Source organism: Cebidichthys violaceus, unplaced genomic scaffold (genome assembly GCF_023349555.1).
Source record: "Cebidichthys violaceus isolate CVI_PGR_0920_01 unplaced genomic scaffold, fCebVio1.0.p SCAF_41, whole genome shotgun sequence".
Classification (NCBI taxonomy): domain Eukaryota; kingdom Metazoa; phylum Chordata; class Actinopteri; order Perciformes; family Stichaeidae; genus Cebidichthys; species Cebidichthys violaceus.
This window is the reverse complement of record NW_027176606.1, coordinates 1,906,517-1,927,759: the sequence shown is the minus strand read 5'-3', so window position 1 is coordinate 1,927,759 and position 21,243 is coordinate 1,906,517. Positions and strand designations below refer to the sequence as shown.

The following is a 21,243-nucleotide window of genomic DNA, read 5'->3' as shown; positions in this document are numbered from 1 at the left end:
CTGGAGTACATAGGACACTTCAACTTTGTGAAGTCAAAGTTTACGCCACTACCAGAGTCACAGGAGGTAACGCAACACTGAGCAATGGCATCTTAAGTTGATTAAATTGTGTGGCGGTCCCTGTGTGAACATAGTGACGTAGAAATTGACACAAGAATGTTTAGAGTTATTAATACTCAAAATATCTTCATTGGAGGATAAGATGTGTGTAAGTTCACAACCAGTTTCCAGGTTGTGAGTGCAAAGCATTTCGTTTGAGTTGAAATTGAGTTCATGATTCAAAATAATGGACTTTTATCAAGCGGCATTATCAGGTCAAATTCTCTCTTTATTTCATACTTTGGTTTATCTATCTAACTGTTTGGTTTGCTTTACAATTAGCATTATAACTTCAAAGAGCCGCAAGCATGGTTGTAGATTCTTTGTCTTGTTAAACTGTACTTTAGTAGGAAGACCAACGCAGTAGTTTTCCAAATTAACCCATAATTAGTTACATTTTCATGCATTCACTCATATCTGCCTTCATGACACTTCTGCCAGCTAACGTGGCATCGAGAGGAGTAGCTACGCAGTCTGCAGAACCAGCTTCTGCAGCAACTGCTCCACAAAAGGCCATTGATCAACACCCTGGGCCGCGGTATCCACAGCAAACCTGTGCCTCAGTCCCACTGCAAGACAACCCCTGGTGGCAACTGGACCTGAAAAGTATCTACCGCATAAATGCGGTGTCTATCATGAGCGCTGGAGACTGCTGCTCAGAGGAGCTGAACGATGCTGAGGTTCGCATCGGCCTCAGGAATGACACCAGCAACCAGAGGTGATATCATCAGGAACAAAGTAGTACTTACTGGCTGTAGTAGCGCTTATGCTTACCAGCCACTTTTGTTCTCCTTCTGTCAGGTGTGCCATCATCTCCATTGCAGATGGACAGCGCAAATACAACTACAGATGTGGAATAATGGAAGGTCGCTTTGTCCATGTTGTTCTTCCTGGACTGCAGAAGACTTTAACTGTTTGTGAAGTATGGGTGTATGGTACTGTGCTTGGTAAGCTGCACGCGTCATGATGAACACTTGCTTCCATTTTTAAGTTTACATTAATGGCTCTTTGGACTTCTCTTGACACCATTGTTTTATTGACATTAAACAGATGCTTTTGTTATATTTCTGCCTGTAAATGGTTTTGTAGACGTTTCTTTTGTTAAATAATGTTATTCATCTAATTTGAACGCCTTTCTTTTAACTAGAAAATGTGGCTCTGAGAGGAGTGGCTTTTCAATCTTCCTCAAGATTAAAAACTGGAACTGAAGCCAGCAGAGTTATTGATGGCCACCAATTTTCCACCTGCAGTATGACTGAAAACAAACCCGGTCAGTGGGTGACGTTGGATCTACTAGTCCCCTACAATGTGACTGTGATCCAGCTGGCCTACAGTGGAGACTACTGCTGTAATGATGATGTGAGAGTGGACAACAAAAGGTAAATATGTAGTAGGACAAGCTTGGACAAATGCATTGCCCATTATGTTGAAAGTGGAGACTGTCCTTCCAAGAAAAACTACAGCATCATCAGTCCTTGTAGCAAATGCCCCAAAAATTCTGTGCTTTCTAGTGTCTAAGATTAATGACTCATGAGTCAGCAGTGGGTGGAGGTTGGGTTGGATAACATTGGATACTTTGGGAGTTTTGCCCATTGGTTACTTTACCCATTATCTCATAGTTTAGGGAGTTTTTTTAAAAGTCATCTTTGGGTCTCTGGTAGATAGCACAGATAATACTGTGAATGTTTTTTAATTTAATACGGATAATTAAATAAATCAAGTTTAAGTGTAAATCAAGTGGAGTCACATGCACCTGTTCTGTTTCTTTATCTCTATTTCAGCTGTGGGGTCATCTCTAGTAGTTCAAAATCTCTGGGGACCCTGGATTGTGGGGGGATTGTGGGTCGCTATGTGACTATAATGCATCCTGATATACCACCGGCTCTGTGTGAGGTGGAGGTCTATAGCACTTGGATACATCCTCAAAACAGGTTCCCTCAGTTTCCGCCGCCCCATGGTAAACAGATTATACAGTTTTACAAAATCCTTAAAATGCTAAATTTCAACTGGAAATTGAAGGGTCATCACATTTGCAGATGATACTGTCATAATATTATATATATATATATATATATATATATATATATATATATATATATATATATATATATACACATTATATTATATTTATTTTTCTTTTGTTAAAACCCCCCCAAAAAACCCCAGTCGTCAGACTTTGAATCATAAATACACAACAAGAAATTTGTCTTTTTTCACACAGGACACAAACAGCAGTCTCCTGGGTGAAAATCCTGTGTTTGTTTGTTTGTGTTGAATTTTCTTTTTCCTACCGACAGATCAATGCCTCTCCCCTTCCTGCAGCTTTAATCTCGTTCACAATGAACCTAAAACATGGTTTGAAGCCCAGACCTTCTGCAGAGAGAGGTACAAAGACCTGGCCCCTATCAACAACGCCCAGGACATGAACAAGGTTGTTGACAAAATGGAGAATCAATTCAGCGACTTTTGGATTGGGCTGTATGAAGATGTTGTAACCTGGAGGTGGTCTCTGTCAGATGAGGGTTACTATGGACATGGTGAAGCTGAGTTCAGGAACTGGGGTGTAGGTGAACCCAACAATGAGAGACGCATCCAACATTGTACTGGCATACAAGACACGGGTGAATGGAAAGACCTGGACTGTGATTCACTTAACTACTTCTTATGCTTTGATGGTAATATTGTGGAAAATATTATTTGCATGGGTTGACAAAGTATCTGTTGTTGGTGAGCGGTCCTCTATTGTCTCCAAGGATTAACTAACTTTTGTTTGTTTTATATTGTTAACTACTGATTGTGGATCGCTAATTTCGTCAACTAATATCCAAAGCTCATTTTATTTCTGTGGTCACAGGCAGAAACGGTGCACAGGAGACAAAGATTCTCGTGGAAACAGCAGTGAAGTGGACCGACGCTCGCAGTTACTGCAGAGAGCATCACACAGACCTGCTCAGTGTGAGGAACCAACCTGAGAACCATGAAATCCAGAGCATGGTGCCGGCAGGACAGCTGGTCTGGATTGGCCTGTTCGGAGACTCCTGGAAATGGTCCGATGGGAGTAACTCCTTGTTCAGATACTGGTCGCAGGGACCACTCGACAGTTTAGGAGAGGGTCCGAACTGTGCTCATGTCCACGACGGGAAATGGAGCGTAAGGTCCTGCAACACTAAATCTATGTTTCTCTGCAATGGTAAGTGATACGATTATAATAGTGCTTAAGCAATTCATTAATCTGTTGATTGAAAAAAAAGTAATTTTTCTAGCATTGCCCAACATTTACCCAGCTTTTTGTTGAAATGTTTGCAAATATATGAGTTTGCATGACATTGGATGACAATTTTAACTATCTCAAGCTGGTACTTAGTCCCTCCAATTTAATTTGAAAGATGAGTTGAAATGAACCTGAACCAATGGCTGCCTGGAGGATAGAAAGTTCATCTTAAAAGTCACTCCATGCTTTAAAAAAATTGGTCAATAGTGATGTTACTACTGCTGTATAGTCAATGGATTAAAACATGTTCAACAAATACACCTCTGTAAATTATAACATTTCACTACACTGCCAAATTCCCATTTTTTTCAGATATAGTTTTTGAAAAGAGATCAGTGGTTAAGATTAGAGCTGACTTTGACATGAGTGACCCAGTCATCCAACAACAAATCTCGAGCCGGGTGAGAAATTCTACTGAGACATTGTTTCATGTGCAATCATAAAAATCTATTTCCTCAGTAATTAGTAGTTTAAAAGAGCTATAGCTAATGATGGCCAAGTTGTTAATTATCACAGTTTTAATAGATGTAAATATTTTTGGGTGTGCTTCCTAGCTGGGGAGAGAAATGAAAAAAAAGGGCATCAGTGATTTCAAGATTTGCTGGAGGACGTCAGGACGAGTTACACACAAGGAAGAGACAACACAGTAAGATTTCAGTGTTACATTCTTTTTATTTAATTCACTTTTTTTAGGAATCCAGTCTGTGGTGTGTAGATTGTTAATTAATGTCTTTGTCCCTTTGTGTAACTGTGTATACATCTTACTTGTTTGTGCAATGCTCTGTGGAAAAGAATCCCCTCTTTGAGGACAAATAAACTACTAGATATACCTATCTATATATACAGTATGTGTGTTTATACCCCACTCCAAGGGACATTTGTTATAGTTTGAGGTCAAACTGAAATTTACTTTTTGTGGAAGAACTATAATGATACAGCAGCCATCATGCATCATTTTATAAGAGGATAAAGTCATTTTGTGACAAAGTGTAAGTAATTGCTAACAACATTTAAAATTTTGAGTTTTTCTTTTTGGCAAATACAATTTAGACTAAATAAGTACACGTAAAACAAAAGGAGATAAATATATATATATATTTTTCAAACATTAATTTCAATTTCAGTTAGACCTTAAAATGTGCTTATTTTCTTTGTGTTTTTCCATTTAAAAACTTTATATTTTGTGGTTTGTCACTGCAAAAGGGTCCTTTTTTGTACAATCTTTTGTTTATTTCCTTTTAATCTTTTGTTTGTCTATGAACTGGCTTGTGAAAATGTCAGAGTAAAGTCTGTACATTAGCCTGTTTGTGGGATACAACTTGTACAAGTTTTGGCATTGCAGTAAAATATATCAAAATCAACACGTCTATCATCAGGGCAGTGCAGAAGTACAAAACAAATGCTCACTGTGTAGTCCATGTAAAAATACAGCATACAGATTGGAATCATTTCCATTATACTCATACGAGTAAAGCTTCGTTCTGAAACCTTGCTATCAATCGATAAACATGAAACCACCTGTTAGTCTTTCATCCTCAATATATCAACAACATGGGCTGATTAAAGCTCAAAATGTGCTCTTCTACATGTTTACCTGTGGAGTGTGTCAGACTACAGAGTGTGCTATCTTTTCTCCAACAGGTCCATAGGGTGTTGGTGAAACATGCTACTCACTGGCCTGTTGTTGAACAATGTGGATTATAGTGTGTACTCGAGGGAATATACAGGGAAAGTAGAATAAGAAGAAAAAGATTGTGAACAAACATGGTATTTTTAGCCTCTTATAAATGTACTCAATGTAACTGGATGCAAAGTTTGAATTTAAGTTTGATTATGACAGAATTAAAAGGGTGAAGCTTACATTTTTGCATTCAAATAAATTAAGTGAAACAATGAATCTTTCTGAAAAAATGTCCATGCTTTGTAAAACTAAAGAGTGTCAATGTGTTTTGCACTCTCATGTCCGATATTATAAACACAGCATTACATGCAAATAAAAGGAATACTTCACATACATTTTGTTAAATAAGTGTACTCACTTTCTTTCTAAGAGTTGGATAATATGATCTCTTTCATTTTCATGTAGAGGAGAACATATATGTGTATGTATATACGTATATATATACGTGTGTGTGTATATATATATATATATATATACGTACAGTATATACGTATGTACGTATATATATATATATATTTATATACGTATATATACGTGTATATATATACGTATATATACGTATATATATATCTATATATATATATATATATACGTATATACTGTACGTATACGTATATACGTATATATACGTATATACTGTACGTATACGTATATACGTATATATACATATATACGTATATATACGTATGTATATATATGGTTTTAGAATTTAGGAACAAGCTTTTTAAGACTTGCAAAGCAACACTGCTGACAAACAGCACAAACACAAAGGCGCCAGCTTGTTTAACCACCGGATGCCAAAGGACCCCTGGTAACCAAATCTACGTTGTCTATGTTACCACCTCTCTACTGGTCGAGTTTTGCATGAAAGAGACCTGGAAAGGTGACAAAAAATGTCCATGAAACCAACATACAATCTGAGCTGGTTGTGGAAGGAATAGAGAGGTAAGCCTCTGTTTAAAATATACTTTTTTTTTGTAATTTAGACGTCTTTTTGCTTCCTTTCTCAATGTTATATACTTAATGTAATGTATTGTAAGTATCCTTTTTGTTCTTCCTGCTCAGATTAAATGGTGTGGCTACAAAATGCTGTCCCTTTCATAGGTAAGAAAAATGAATAACTAGTGACTGACTTTTGACGGTTATTAAAGGATGAAAATAACCTGCTTCTTTCACAGGGATTCTCCTTTTGTTCCAGAGGACGAATCAACTGAGTAAGTACCTGTTCAGGACAAACATACATTTTTGCATCTTGGTCACTGTGTTGGTTTTATTATTGATAATGTGTGACAACTGGCAAAATACACTTTCCAAAGCACGCACAAATGTTAAGACCTTGTGAAAATCCTTAAGAAGCTATTGGGCTGCTCAATTCTTCTTCAAAGTGTTAACTGGAGCCTGCTGTATTGCTTGTAACTTTAAAAGTAAAAAGCTCACAGTGTACAGTTCTGTTGAGTCTGTCACAGAGCCTTTGATTCTGATTATGCCTCTCTTTTTTTGACTCAGTTTGAATGTTTGTGCATGCTCATGTTTCTGCTCTGCTTGCATTTTTTGAAATGTCTAAATTTCTGCCCAAAGTACCTCAGCAGTACCACCTCATCAATGGCTCCCTGACTTGGCGTGAGGCTCAGAGCTTCTGCAGAGTAAAGTACACCGACCTGGCCGCCGTGGACAACATGAATGACAAGAACGAGCTGGTCAACACGCTGGGCAGTCAGGTGACAAACAGCTGGATCGGGCTTCAGAGAGGAAAGACTGACAGATGGATTTGGTCCGATGGCAGGGGCCCAACGCGCTACACCAAGTGGAATGTCGATGAACCGAACGGCGGAGACGTTGAACGCTGTGTAGAGATAAGTGAGGAAGGCGTGTGGAACGACGTACTTTGTGGAGAAGATAACGGTTTGGCGTGTTATGAACGTGAGTAAATGAAAACATCGTAAACAAGAAGGGCACTCTCTACGCTGAGACTTCCGCCAAAAATAGTTTGCGTATCTGCCCCGTGATTCAGATTTGCTCCAAAAGCTGATGGGTTCTTCCTTGGCTCATGCTACACCCTTCTACAAAGTTTTATGAAAATCAGGCCAATAGGTTTTCCATAATCCTGCTGACAAACAGACAAACAAACCAAGAAACCGGACTGAAAACACCTCCTTTGCGGAGATAATAAAATCCACATTTAACAACATTCAAACCACAAGATCACAGGTCTTTAAAAGTAGATAACAACTAAAATTATTAATATTTTCTGATATTAAATGATCCATCAGTAATGTTTCATCTCCTTATCTCTTGCTTGACGCCTGCTTGCTTTGAAGAGGAAAGACCTGAAATACATTTTTGTCTCTTTGTATGTTCTTCTAGTCCGGCAGGATGGCACGCAGAGGTATTTGTTTTACTCAAAATTCAAAAACTGGGTGAACAGCCGAGAGCTGTGCAGAGAGAAGCACATCGACATGGCCTATATCAGCACCGAGTCGGAAAATTCAGAGATTGCCAAAGTGGCCAAAGCATTGAAAAAACAATTGTGGATCGGCCTGTTCAAAGACGCCTGGATGTGGTCGGATGGAAGGGAAACCTCCTTCAGGTTTTGGCTGAGCGGCTCGCATTCTCGGGGTGACTGTGCTTCTGTTGCAGTGTCACAGCAGGGACGCTGGGTTGAAGCTCCATGTGACGAGAAGGCCACGTTTGTCTGTCAGGGCGGTGAGTTATTTAGTGTTTAGCAGCTAAAGAGACAGATATTTCTTTTCAAGGGTTGGTGGAGACCAAAACAGAGCAAAACGAAAGGTGAATATTGGTCTTACATTCATGTGGAGGCCCGAAACACAACTACGACTTAATGCTAATGTTCCAGCAGCTACATGTATAAATATGCAACTGTTTGCGAACATTCACTACAACTCCTTTACAAGATAATGTGTCTATGTTGTGTGTTAAAACATGTTTCTGCTGTCCCCAAGTGGCCAAAAAAACTGTTATTGCATGTTGAAATCATTTAGTTTCTTTGAGTTTCTTTTAATAATTGATTAATTGCAGATGAGGTGAAAGTACTTAGGTAGTGTCTGCATTTAAGGCAGCAAAAGGTTCCAATGACGTTCATAAATAAGTGCCTGGATGTAGCCAATGATCACATGACAGTGTAATTTTTTTTTTTGGGGATGCTGCAGGTCTGAAAGTAAAGAAGATGGTGATAAGGATGATAGTGCGCTCTGATGTCGACCTCACTGACTCCACAGTCAGTGATGATCTCCTGAAACAGGTAAATAAAGTAACAAAAAGGTTTGATGATTTATTCATATTTAATAGGTTTACAGATACATTGATGTGACACAGATGGACTTTGTGGAGTGTAACGGCGATAAAGGGGTTTTGATTCTTCTAGCACTGTGTGTGTGTCCCCTTAGTTGGACGCTGGCCTGAGACAACAGTCGGTAACTGATTTCAAACTCAGCTGGCGAAGTGACAACAGTGGACTCATCTTCCACTGCCATGAGCAGTTGGCGGTTGAGAAGAAGACCAGTGAGTACAGAGTCGATTCCTCATCTTAAAAGACTGCTTTCAAATATAGAATTTGACCCACTGACATAATTTGGAACATACAGACTTATTTAGTCTTGCTGTTAATTAGATACATATCTATCAGCTCTCTTAAGTTTGAAGTTTGAAATTCTCTAAAAACCTTTTTTTCTCCTTCTCATTACAGAATGCTAACTGTAGCATTAGCATAGGTGCCCCTACTAATTCAACACAACTGTTGGGGTTAAAGTGAGTTGACTTGTTGAAGAATTGAGTGATCATCTTAACTGTATCTAGCTTCTGTGTGTTTTTGAACTGTGTAGGAATAGACGAATGTATCCTCTTGAAACTAAAAAATGAAATATTAAAATGACCTCGTTGTTTGTGTTGAAGTGGTATTTTAGAACAAGAGATTAAATCTGTGTTTTCATTTTGTTTAAATGACATTTTAAATACACATCATTTACATCTGTGTTTTGTTAACATTTGCATTTATGCGTAATACATGTGAGTGAACTTGTCATGGTGCACACTTTCTATGATTTTGTGGATTATAAGAATCTTTTAAATGTGAAGTTAGTGGCGTTTTTAATACAGTGATAATATTGAAGACTCTGATGGCCTTTATGTTCAATATGAATTTTGACTTAATGTGATTCCCTATGTTTTGATCATAAATGTTATTAAAGAAAAAGACAAAACCAATCTGAAATGTATGATTTCATGTGATATTAATGAATGGCTGATTATGCTTTTTACCCTAAAACCTGAGAAATTTTGAGTTAAAAGTAGAAAAAAACACAAAAGACTATTCTTACATGACTTTCTTGATGTCTGAAGTTTACTAGACTGCACATATGAGGCTTTAACCTGACAAATATCTCAATCCTTCCAGAAATTGTGTGAATGCTACACATTAAATACAACGTCACACGCCTGGGTTTGCATACAGTATGACTCCTCAAACCTTCCCATTCAAAAAAACTGCAGGACTAGAGAGGTGAGACGGAGGAGCTGCTTTTTACAAAACAACAGTAATTGTCACTGCTTTGTTGCTGCTGGATAGAATACTAGAAAAGAAACATAAACTACATACTTTTCACGTTTTTTGCCATGAATCCTGAAAGTCTGTTTGTTGTTCGGATTTGTGCAGCTAGCGTACAGTAGAGCTTTTTTTTTTAAAAATCTTTGCCTGCTGCACTTGGAAACAATACTGATAAAAAAATAGTCACATAGTGATTTAATCTAACGTTGATATGGAAATGTTGAGAGCAGCTTTAATGTTTAGTTGTCTGATGGTTGTAGTTTGTTGCAACACAATTCATTAAAATTGTTTCGTTGTGACATGCTGAACAGTGAAGCTGTTTCGTTTTGATCGAAAAGGTTAAAGACATGAAGGAATGCAGGCTTATGAGGTGGAAAGATATTTACAGGAAAGCACAACATACTATATATTACACTTTCATTTCTGTGTAAACGCAACTTGAGAGTTAAGTGACGTTGTCCGTGACGGTATTGTTGGTATCGTTATTTGTTGTCTTGACCACCAAAAGAGGATTGACGCTCAACACAATGAGACTCACCTCAGATTCAAAGTTCAAGAATGTACAGTATGCAGAAGGCGGGACTTAGAGCTGTTCATAAATACAAGCCTCAGGCCCTTTAGTCACACCCACACCTGCTGGAACTCAAACAGGTAACATTTGTTTTTATTTTTCCATTGCTTTGTTCCTTTTATATTTTGAATACCATCAGTGCAAACGTGATTTGAGATTAGTCTATCGTGTTATTAATTATTCATCATCTTAATGACCGCACTGCTGCTGAAACAGAGAAAATCACTTTTTCAGGCCTTTCCTTTTTTTTCAATAATTTTATGTGTTTTCACAACCCATTCAAATGTTCAACTTTTTAAACATTTGTTTTAAATTCTGATTGGGGATGTAATGTTTTGAGTGTTATTATAGTTTTCTGTAAGTAACCTGTTTTGTGATATGCGTCGTGTCATCAGGAATCAGCAAAATGACAAAAACTGATTCGACCAGGAAATAGGCAACATCATCAGTGTTGGTGCCGGTCAGTGAACATGACATTTTTACTTGAACTGTCCCACTTTTTAACGAGTCAGCAGTTATAAAAGGGTTTCTAAGATGCTACTCTCGCACATTAACGCAATGCTTGTTAAATCATTTAGTAATGCTTTTTATATGAGCTATAAAAAGTAGATCACAGAAGTGCAACAAACAGTTGTGAGTCATCTGCAACAATTAGTCAATAATTAGACGTGGATAGCTGGTTCTTCAAGTCTGCGGTTGTATCTGTGAATAAGCTGTTAGTAAAGTAGTTTTACTTTTGTTTCCCAGAACATAAGATGTCAAATGTGCATTGGATCAAAAAATGTAGAGAGAACAGGAAAGTGAAAGAGCTAAAAAGACAAAGCCATTGCCCAAGAGGTTTCTGCAACCAGCCAATGCAAAAGTCGTTATTCACTCACATACTGTAAGATCTTTAAAGCATTGATCAATCTTTTGTTAACCATTAATAAGGACAATAGTTACAATCAAAACAAGACGAAGAGTCTACAGTCATGCTAGTGGCTCTGTGAGGCACAGTGGTGCTTTGAGCTAAATGCTAAAATGCTCTCAAAGTGAACATGCACATGTTTAGGAGCTGCAATGTTGACCATCATCTTATGTGAGTGTGTTTGCATGCTAATATTTACCACAAAGTAACTTAAACAAAGTACAGCTGATCTTGATGGGAATGGTAATAGTTTTGTGTAGATATTAGATAAAGTAGCATTTTCTCTTGATGATGGCGCTGAAGAAAAGCTAGGGCATCATCAATATAGTAATTTTTTTTATATCTTAATAGTCATTAAGATAGAAGAAACAAAAATGTCAACCTCTTGGTATAAGTCATGGGATTACATTCATGGCAATCCATCCAATAATTGCTGATATTTCAGTCTTGACCAAAGTGGCAGACCAACCGATTGACCGTCATTTGCAATTCATAGAGCCACGCTACCAGGGAGGCTAGAAACTCTTTAGAAAAGTGCCGTAGAAAGTATTAGACAGTGGTACAACTAAATGAATAACATTGGCTCTTTTTCATCACCTCTTCAGGTACTTGAATTCTGCTGGACTACCTTTTTGAAGCAGAACCAAAGAAAAAAAAAACATTTTCATCTTCCTCCTAAAATCCAAGCTAACCACAATGGAGTTGGCAGTGTTCAAGGATGATATGCATATCATACTGTCAAGGTATATGCAACAAAATCCAGAGTCCACCAGCACGCAACTGTTCTCTTTTTTGGCGCTGCTGAATGCGTACGTTCCTGAGTCCTACCTCCTGATGTCCGAGTGTCAACAGATCCTTGGACCACCTGATCCAATCCATGGAGGCCCCCCCTTTGAAGAAAGAATGATGCCTTTTAACATCTTTATCAACGAATCCAGTCAGAAATGTATGATTCATCCACATGTTGCACAGATTTCTGTGCAGGTACTAGCTGACTTAGGGATTTCCAGGAGTGCTACAGTGAAGAAATTGATGTTCTCACTTTGTGGAGATCAGCCCCAACCACATATACTCCAGTTCGTCAAAGATTTGCTGACAAAGAGAGAATTAGGAAAAAAGGGTCAAGAGAAGTTCTCAAGGTTGATTGAAGATATACAGGAAAAAGAGAAGTTCTCCAACGTTGTGTCTGTCTTGAAAACTGCATCAAATAAATTGAGACAAAACCACATTTACCCCCAAACCCTTTCCCGTCTCTATTACATCAGAGGAGGCATCGATCACTATGACGACGCTGAAGAATGGGCAAAGAGAGCCATTGAAATAGCTCCAAACAACTCGCATGCGGCTGACACTCTTGGGCAGATTTACAAGAATCGTTTGATGAGGGAAGCCAGTCAACAGGAGGATATCTTACACATGGCAAAAAAGGCTTTCAGAGCCTTTAAAGATGTGGAGAAGAAAGCTGACAATGAAGAGGGCCCAGAAATTAATGACATGGTTGGTACTGTAAGCATTTCAAATTCCTTCAACAACAGTGGCCTTTTTGGCTTCATTCAAGTGGCAAAGATAGCCTTTGAGAAAGTAAGCTCTCCTCATTTACGTTTCATCCAAAACTTAGAAATGGAAGTTACAGCTAAGTTTGACTTTTTTGAACGGTACCTAACCTACTCCAACGACATGACATCCCCAGAGCCGCATTACTTCTGGAAGGACATTGCACTTTGTTACGAGATGTACACAACAAAAGCGGCAGCTGAATCCAGAAGCTTTCCAGGCCTTCTGGATGGTCTGAATCGGGGCCTTTTCACGTCAAAGGGAAGACGTGCTGGATTTGAGGTGGCCGAGCAAACAGTGTTGGATTTAGAGGAAATCCAAGAAGATTTGAAAACCACCTATGAGGCCAATCCTGACAATGTCAAAGCAGCTGAGAGTTACATCCTCTCCAACATCCTCTTGAGCAACAAGATGCACAACTCTCCAAAGCTCACCCCAGTGAGTGAACTCCAAGCAATAATACGCAGATTCTTGGACACAGACGTGGGAAGTAGAAGCCCTGAGTTTTACCTCATGGCTCTGCTGTTGTTTTGGCCTGAGGAAGAGCATCAAGTGGTGCGAGATGAGGATGATGAAGAAGTGAAACAACCGGCCACAGAGGATGAGGGGTCAGAAGACGAAACCTGGGAGGTTGAGGACAGCGATGAGGACCAAGAACCAAGCAGAGAGCCTGAACAACTATCTCCTGACCTCATGTTTGAGCCTGACCTGCAGCGGTATGTCACATTCATGGAGAAAGTGTTCGGGAATTCCAATGCCAAGTACCTTCGGGGCCGCTACCTTGTGCCCTTGTTTTTTCTGGGGAAGGGCTCCGGACTGAGCAGATGGATCCACAAATCAAGGCTGGATGCAATCGTGGAAAATGAGGTGGATGCTGAGCTAGCTGGTGAACAGGATAAAAGTGTTAAGGAGAAATGGAGGCGGATCAATGAAAAATGGATCAAGGGTGATGTGTGGCGAATCCCAAAAGTTGAAGACATGCTTCTCCCGGTCCGGGTCGAGCAATGCAACACTCCCACGATGCCACAGGAGCATGAGGAAGAGGAAGTGCTTGTTTGTGCTGGAGGGAAGAAAATAAAGGTTAGAGTAGGGGTTGAACCTGAGTCAGCGCTGAGCCTGATGCTCTTCTATCTGGGCTTCACCATTCAGGGTCCTGTCGTCTTCAAAGTGGGACAGCCTCACATGGACAGCGACTGACAAAAGAACAATTTTCCTGGCATCCCTTTCAATAGTTGCTGAGATATTTCTGTGTAGTGGTGGACTGACCGACAGACCAACATTGTCATCCCTAGAGCTACACTGCTAGTGTTGCTAGAAATTATTCCAAAAAATGAAATTAAAAACAACTGCAAGATTTCCCCCAAACACCCAAACTATGTAGTTATTTTTACATTATATTGCTTTGATGCTGTCGGTAAAGTAAAGAGTAAATACTCAGGGTCACCTGTGTTAGAAAAGTGTCAAATCAAATGTATGGTCACTTTTTAGATTTTAGTAGATAGTAGTGGTTGTCTTATGTCCAACAAGTTAAGTTAATTTAACTATTTTGCATTATATTTTGCAGAATTTAATTTTATAATAATTTAGATGTACTTTTCCAATACAGCATACATGCATATAAATCCAAATATAAGATACTTGTATAAGATGTATTGATTGGATTACATTGTCCTTGTGCAGTTTTAATGAGTTGTTGGTTGTATTCCTGTTTTCTTCAAATGTATTATGAATGTCATTGGAAATAATGTGTGCAGTTGTTTTGGCAAAAGAATTAAACTTGCAATGTGATTATTTGCTATTATATACTATTGCATCCCATCTAAAACTCATTAAATGATCAAAAGAAAACAACCTTTCAAAGCCGCTTTATTCTTTTATTTGAATTTGTGCACAACAATATTGTTTGAATGCAGGATTTTATCTTGCAACAGAGTATTTTCACATGGTAGTATTGTTACTTTTAAGTTGGGAAGTACTGAACTTAACAAGCCAACTGTATATAGCACCGCATTAGCACAGTACAATGGTAAAATGCTGCTTAAGACATTGATGCATCGGGAAAAACAAGTAATTTAAAATAATATATCAGTCACAGGAATGCAGTTCTCTTCCTGTAAATACACCTGTTGCCCACTTGATGTAGTGGATATTCTGCAAAAGAACTCAAAAAGTGAATGTTATCAAGTATTATTTCAATATCTTAGACTATATAAGATATTTATTTTAGAATATTATTAAGAAAATATGAGCCATTTTATTTTATTTATTTTTTTATTTTATTTATTATTTTATTTATACTATAAGTACCAAACGTCCTGATCCACACTCCATACCAGTTGGTGGCGATAATGCACCAATTCATTGTTTACCAACCGCCAATAAACCTCAAAAGAAGAAGAAGAAGAAGAAGAAGAAGAAGAAGAAGAAGAAGAAGAAGAAGAAGAAACAGCGCCTACAGTGGTCAACTATTTACATTGAATATAGTGTATAAATTCGGAATTTCCGAGGGGCCCTGAAGGCAGCATTTTCCCCGCATCAACCTGCCCACCCGGGTTCCAGCTAATTAGCCGTTAGTCCGTTTGTCTGTCGCACAGGTGTGTGTGTGTGTGTGTATGTCGACTCGTCCTTTTGTGTCAACTGCCGCCGAAAACTCTAGATGAGAGACTAAAATGCTCCGGTGACTGGAATGTTTCCTCGGGTCGGGGGGGCGAAAAAAAGAAGAGCAGCGCTAATGGGTCGCAACGGTTAAACATGTTAACGTTATAGCACGACAGGTGAACCGCGTTTCCGACATTTGATACGTTTAGCCTCCTCGTTTGTGACACAACAGGGATAAGCTTGTACAGCTCGGGCAACATCAGTTGTTTCCGCCTTGCACGAGGACATACGTTTGTCCAGGTAAGTAGCCCTGCGAGTCTCCTGACAGGGTGGTAAGTTAGCTGACGTCATTTGTTTGACCCGTTGACCGAACGTTAAATGTAGCAATAGTCATCAGGACATTATGCGTTGTTGTTACCGGCGTCGTGTCTATAAGGCTGATAGGCGGAGCACTGGAAACCACTGCTGACTAACTAACTGGGATATTACCACTCCGGGTGTCATTTTATCAACGCAGAGCAGGTTGGCAGCTTATCTTGAGGCCATGACCTTTTTTAAACACACTTGTTTACAGCAAGCTTAACTGAGCCAGCGGGGTGAAACTGACCTTGTTTTTCTTGGAGGTTGCCCAGGCCAGAAGTTGCATTTCTACTTTCATTTTTATCATTTTGTAAAAGAACATGCAGGAAGTAGTAATGCTGGGTAAATCAGTTTCATATGCTCTCTATAAGGCAATACATGGTTACAGAGGCATAATCACATTTAAAGCTGCAGGTAGCTTTTTTTCCTTCTTCTATGATTTACTAATTTGCTGTTTATTTTCCAGATAAATACTTTGATTGTTCCGTGAAAAGTCCAGAATGGTGAATTAATGCCACTTAAACTCTCCTAAAGTGATGAATATTTAGATTTTTTTTTTATTTTGATCTAGCCTTGTTTTTTTTTTTGTTTTTTTATTGAACTTTTAGCATCATCTCCATCTTTTAATCTACCACCAGCTCACGCCCGCCTCTCGGACCCCATAGTGTGAATGCCGACATGGCCTCGGCCCTGTCGGAACAGTCCAGCGTCCTCCAGGAGGAGCTCACCTGCCCGGTGTGCCTGGACTTGTACCGCGACCCCCACTTGCTCCCTTGCGGCCACAACTTCTGCAAGGCCTGCCTGGACCGCCTGAAGCGGCAAGCGGATCGAGGTCGCTTCCGCTGCCCGGAGTGCCGCGACAGCCACCGGTGTGGCACCAACTTTCAGAAGAACTTCAAACTAGCCAACATTGCGGACGACTACCGCCACCGCCGCAGAGCCACCACTGCGGCTTTAAAATCCAGAGAGTTGCTGCCGTCTTCTCTGTCGGCGCAGCAAGCCAGAAGTCTGTCCGCTGTGCCGTGTGACTACTGCCCCTCGGTCGCCGCCGAGGCCTCGGGCATCAGTGCCGTAGGGGAGGCCTCTTCTTCTTCTTCTTCTTCTTCTGCTGCTGCTACTGTTCCTCAGGAAGACAGTGACAAACAGGAAGCTGCTGCTGCTGCTGCTTCGATGTTTGCCGTCAAGACGTGTCTGAAGTGTGAGGTGTCGATGTGCCGGGAGCACGTGAAGCCACATCTGGAGCTGCCGGCGTTCCGCGAGCATCCGCTGACGGACCCGATGAACGACCTGTGGAAGAGGAAGTGCCCGGATCACGATGAGATATTCAGGTAGGAGGCGCTCGCACTCAAATGTGTTCATATCTTTTTGAAAAGGTGGGTCTGAAATTCAGTTTCTCGTCAATGGAAGTCTCGATCTACTGCGATCAGTCGTCCACATAGTTTCACCACAAACTGGATGAACGAAACGATATACAAGGCTGCGCTTCAAGACCCGTCCTTGTCACGGTCCATCTGAACTCCAGGTATTACTGCATGGACGACAAGATGTGCGTGTGCAACGCGTGCACCATAGAGGGAGGACACTCGGGACACACGATCAAGACCCTGAAAAACACCATGAAAGATCTAAAGGTACGCTTGTTATTGTCTTCACGGTCTGAAGGATGCATCATTATGTAAAAAAACCCCGTTATAACACAAAATCCCTGTGTTTCGGAGCGTTGTATTCAGAAATACATGTGTAGGAACTCTGTGTTTTGTACTGCGATGAGTCTGGAATCCTCATGAATGAGTTGTTGTAGTGTGTGTGTGTGTGTGTGTGTGTGTGTGTGTGTGTGTGTGTGTGTGTGTGTGTGTGTGGAGATGAATGAAGGAGTCACATGACTCAGTGCTCTCTCTATAGGACAGTTAAATCCACTTCCTGTGCTTCCATTCTCCTGAACACAGTGTGAAGTTGAGAGGCTTCCAGGTCTTTGGCCAGAAACCCGTTGAATTCAACGTGTTGTCAAAGTTGCTTCAAGACGGAATCGACCGTCATCCTTTTTGTCAGTCGATCTTTGTCATTGGAACAACGGCAACCAATCACACGTTCAGCCCCCTGCACTTCACAGATTTTTGTGTTGTTTTTTTTTGTGTGTGGAATATTTCAAATCTCGTTGTGACGGTGTTCTCCAGGGCTCGCTGGATAAGCAGCTGCACCGGGTGGAAACCAAGTACGGCATGGCCGAGAAGAAGCTCCAGGAGCAGAAGGAGAAGGAGAGGCGGGATAAGGTGAGAGGGCCGACGGATCCTAAGACGGTGGAATATTTGGCCATTTTATAATACCGCCTCAAACTCAACAGCACATGAGACGGGTTTTCAGCACCATGGACAGCAACATTAAGAGGCTCTGAAGCAGTTGTGTGTCTGTAGGAGATAAGCAAACACTTAAGACCTCTATTCAGCTTTAATCTATCAGGGCAGTGAAAACATGCAGACGCTGTAAAACGGCGATGTAAACAGCATGACTGTAACATCCTGTGTTCTTCCTCTTTTCCCTCCTCCTCCTCCTCCTCCTCATCCAGAAGTTCATGGACGACTCGGAGCAGTGCTTGACCCGGCTGGGGGAGGAGATGAAGGCCAAAGTGCTCCGCTTTGTCGGCAGATTGCGGGCGTGCGCCCACAGTCACTGCGAGGTAAACGGGCCGGCGATTCAGAAGAACATCTCCAAGATCTGCCAGGACCAGGCCCGTCTGCAGGAGGTCCGCTGCGGCATCGAAAGCCTCATGCAGGAGAGCGACCCGTTCCGCTTCATTGAGGCGAGGACACATTTATTCCCAGTCAACCTTTGCCCACTGCGCGTACAATTACACCAATGTATCAACTACTATTTGTTGTTTTTGTCCCTTTTTTTTCAGGCATACAAGACAACAGGAAGACAGTAAGTACTGCTTTTATGTTCAATCGGCTCCACAACTAGCAATTCATTTCATCGGCGATTAATCTCTACTCACCGGAGCCCCGGCGTCGGCCATCAGACCTCTGGAGCTTTGTCCAGAAAGCTGCAGCTCGCCTGGTGTTCAATCGCCCCAAGTTCTCCCACACAACTTCCTTTCTCCGTTCTCTACACTGGCTCCCTGTAAGAGCTCATCCAGTTTAAGACTCTGGTGCTAGAATACAGGGCAGTGAAAGGAACAGCTCCTTCCTATCTCCAGGCCACGGTCAAGCCCTACACCCCCGCCCGACCACTTCGCTCTGCTGCCTCGGGGCGATCGGTCGCCCCGTTGCTCAGAGGTCCCTGCGGCCGATCGACCCGGTCACGGCTGTTTTCTGTCCTGGCCCCACAGTGGTGGAATGAACTCCCCACTGACGTCAGGACAGCGGAGTCGCTGCCCATCTTTCATCAGGCTGAAGACCCACCTCTTCAGGAAGTGCTACCCTGAGCCTTCCACTTAGCGCTTATTGTTTTCATACTAGCTTGTAGCACTTATTGTATTCGTATTACTTATAGCACTAACTGTTTCTCTTGTTTCTGTACTTTGGCTCTGAGTTATGCTCTGCTTCATGCTCTTAGATGCTTGTTTGGAAAAGGAAATGTACTTATGACTTCTGGTGACTAGTAGTTCTTTTGATTACCAATGTTGATGCACTTATTGTAAGTCGCTTTGGATAAAAGCGTCTGCTAAATGACTGTAATGTAATGTAAGCCACAGATGATTTCCTCCATTCATCGTTGTGTTTGTTGAATGTGTTTTTAGGTGCCGTAGGCAGCTAAGAAAAGACATGTTCTACCCAGAATACGTGGACACGGAGACGGAGGTTCTCGGTGTGATGATGGAGGAAGAGATGAGGAAGTTCCTCGACGAGGAACTGCCGTGTCACATTGTGGCTGCCATCAATTCCGTCTGTAAGGACTTTTCTTTTAACGTCACTTTGACCGCGACGCTTTTCGGCTCCATGTTTTTGTTTAACGCTATTTCATAGAGAGGTGTTGATTTTTTTTTTTTTGGAGGCTGCGGTTTGTGGTGCTTGTTTAACTGTATTGCATTACAAAAGTGGGGTGTTTCTGTTATTTAGTCCACCCTCGTGAAATGCGGATCCCACACAAATTTGTGGCGGACAAAATAGTAGAAACGCCAACAACACCTCTCTGAAATGTCCAATCAGATTTTTTTGATTCTGTCAGGTCCGTTATCATCAGGTCATCTTTCAGATCTCCAGGAGGAGGAGGAGCAGGGGGAGAACGAAGAAGAGGCTGTGGAGGTGGAAGAGGAGGACGACGACGACGACGATGACGACGACAGCAGCATGGAGGAAATGAGGAGCGAGGGGGAGGAGGAGGAAGATGAGGAGGAGGAGGAGGAGGAGGACGACGACGACGACGAGGAAGGACGTGACCGGAGTGAGCTGGCTGACGACCTTTACAGCCCGGAGGAGGACGAGGAGGAGGAGGAAGACTTTGAGGATGGAGAAGAGGAGGACGAGGAAGAGCAAGGAATTTAAACCCGGGACAGGATTTCTAAACGTCTGTTTTTACAGCTGTTAAAGCACTTTGGACAGATGTTGAGGTCGTAACATCTGTTTCGGCGTTGCACTCATCGATTTCGAATGTCCCGTGTACAGTTCAGGACTCGAGCAGCTACCGCGTTTTGCCTCAAACCCCTTTCGACAACATTGTGAGACGACACACTGGATGACGGCTTCGATACAGCTGGATCTAAACCCCACCGCTGAACTCCACTACGGTGCTTTCTAGTAGAAGACGTTCGCTGTATTCCTCAATACACGGATGTGAATGTATAGTGACAGAATGTGGCTGGAGGACTCGAAACGCCTCAAACTGAATTTGGCAAAAACCTCTGCATGTCTTTGATGCCCGATTTTCTACCACGTTCAACCTGCATCTTTTTTTTATATCCAATGGGTGCTAGGCAGAGAGAGCTTCTGAAGTAACTTTCCAAGCATACGGAGGAAAACCTTTTGAATTCCTGGAGATTTCCCAGTTTTCCATCACCATAGAAAGCCTTTTCACCGGCGCCCGTAAACAGGCCGACGTGTTAGACCTGAAGGAGTCCTGCGTGTGTGGATGCTTGTGATTGTCTCATTCATGTTACAGTTAAAACATTGCAAGCCAAAGAGTGAGTGACTGTGTGTGTGTGTGTGTGTGTGTGTGTGTGTGTGTGTGTGTGTGTGTGTGTGTGTGTGTGTGTGTGTGTGTGTGTGTGTGTGTGTGTGTGTGTGTGTGTGTGTGTGTGTGCATGGATACTTTTAAAAGTTTAGTTTGCTTAGCATGACATTAGAAAAAAGAAACGCAATGTTTTAACAGCAGTCTACGTAGGCTATATGATGACTTTGCTTTTCATAGTTGTGCTTTAAAAGCAGTTAATGCATTGTTTAAATAATTCCTATGCACAGCTCATACATTATTATCAAAATATCAGTTTCAGGTGATGAGGAATTTTGCACTTTACTACAAAAATGCTATGTAAGACCTGAAATATTTGAATGTTTAAAAGTTAATTATTTAATTTGTTTTGATACGAGTGATTTTGTGAGGGGCCAAACTGAAAGGATGAATCCATAATAATTATAATAATAATAATAAAGCCTGTTGAAATGTGCAAAGTTGACTAGCTGTCCTATTTGAAAATATAACAAATGCA

At 41.1% G+C, this 21,243-nt stretch overlaps 3 protein-coding genes across 8 annotated transcripts; all 3 read left to right on the top strand.

The window, feature by feature from the left end:
* Positions 1-5,907: 5,907 nt before the first annotated feature.
* LOC137885950 (macrophage mannose receptor 1-like) lies at positions 5,908-9,206 on the top strand. The gene is made up of 8 exons (XM_068728308.1): positions 5,908-5,996; positions 6,117-6,155; positions 6,230-6,265; positions 6,630-6,971; positions 7,416-7,754; positions 8,219-8,310; positions 8,456-8,570; positions 8,755-9,206. Exons 2-8 carry the CDS (start codon positions 6,122-6,124, stop codon positions 8,760-8,762), a joined length of 966 nt encoding a protein of 321 aa, XP_068584409.1. The 5' UTR covers positions 5,908-5,996; positions 6,117-6,121; the 3' UTR covers positions 8,763-9,206.
* Positions 9,207-10,228: 1,022 nt separating this feature from the next.
* Positions 10,229-14,485, top strand: LOC137885927 (sterile alpha motif domain-containing protein 9-like). Of its 2 annotated transcripts, none has more exons than XM_068728281.1 (2): positions 10,229-10,263; positions 11,696-14,485. In XM_068728281.1, the coding sequence occupies exon 2, from the start codon at positions 11,787-11,789 to the stop codon at positions 13,839-13,841; it is 2,055 nt and encodes a 684-aa protein (XP_068584382.1). In that variant the 5' UTR covers positions 10,229-10,263; positions 11,696-11,786; the 3' UTR covers positions 13,842-14,485. The 2 variants fall into 2 exon arrangements, with proteins under 2 accessions (XP_068584382.1, XP_068584383.1); XM_068728282.1 differs by having other exon boundaries at positions 10,255-10,263; positions 11,729-14,485.
* Positions 14,486-15,133: 648 nt separating this feature from the next.
* On the top strand, positions 15,134-21,205 carry zgc:92594 (uncharacterized protein LOC436996 homolog). Of its 5 annotated transcripts, none has more exons than XM_068728208.1 (8): positions 15,134-15,238; positions 16,241-16,930; positions 17,125-17,233; positions 17,777-17,872; positions 18,166-18,399; positions 18,499-18,521; positions 19,339-19,487; positions 19,767-21,205. In XM_068728208.1, exons 2-8 carry the CDS (start codon positions 16,281-16,283, stop codon positions 20,081-20,083), a joined length of 1,578 nt encoding a protein of 525 aa, XP_068584309.1. In that variant the 5' UTR covers positions 15,134-15,238; positions 16,241-16,280; the 3' UTR covers positions 20,084-21,205. The 5 variants fall into 5 exon arrangements, with proteins under 5 accessions (XP_068584309.1, XP_068584305.1, XP_068584308.1 ...); XM_068728204.1 differs by having other exon boundaries at positions 15,134-15,542; XM_068728207.1 differs by having other exon boundaries at positions 15,134-15,542; positions 16,211-16,930.
* Positions 21,206-21,243: the final 38 nt, after the last annotated feature.

Excerpts from the sequence above, each read along its gene's own strand:
- LOC137885950 (XM_068728308.1), top strand. The coding sequence starts at position 6,122 with ATGGTGTGGCTACAAAATGCTGTCCCTTTCATAG. Across the intron at positions 7,755-8,218 it reads CACGTTTGTCTGTCAGGGCG|GTCTGAAAGTAAAGAAGATG; the intron begins GTGAGTTATTTA and ends GGGATGCTGCAG. Across the intron at positions 8,311-8,455 it reads GTGATGATCTCCTGAAACAG|TTGGACGCTGGCCTGAGACA; the intron begins GTAAATAAAGTA and ends GTGTCCCCTTAG.
- zgc:92594 (XM_068728208.1), top strand. The coding sequence starts at position 16,281 with ATGGCCTCGGCCCTGTCGGAACAGTCCAGCGTCCTCCAGGAGGAGCTC. Across the intron at positions 17,234-17,776 it reads ACACCATGAAAGATCTAAAG|GGCTCGCTGGATAAGCAGCT; the intron begins GTACGCTTGTTA and ends GGTGTTCTCCAG. Across the intron at positions 18,400-18,498 it reads ACCCGTTCCGCTTCATTGAG|GCATACAAGACAACAGGAAG; the intron begins GCGAGGACACAT and ends CTTTTTTTTCAG.
- LOC137885927 (XM_068728281.1), top strand. The coding sequence starts at position 11,787 with ATGGAGTTGGCAGTGTTCAAGGATGATATGCATATCATACTGTCAAGG.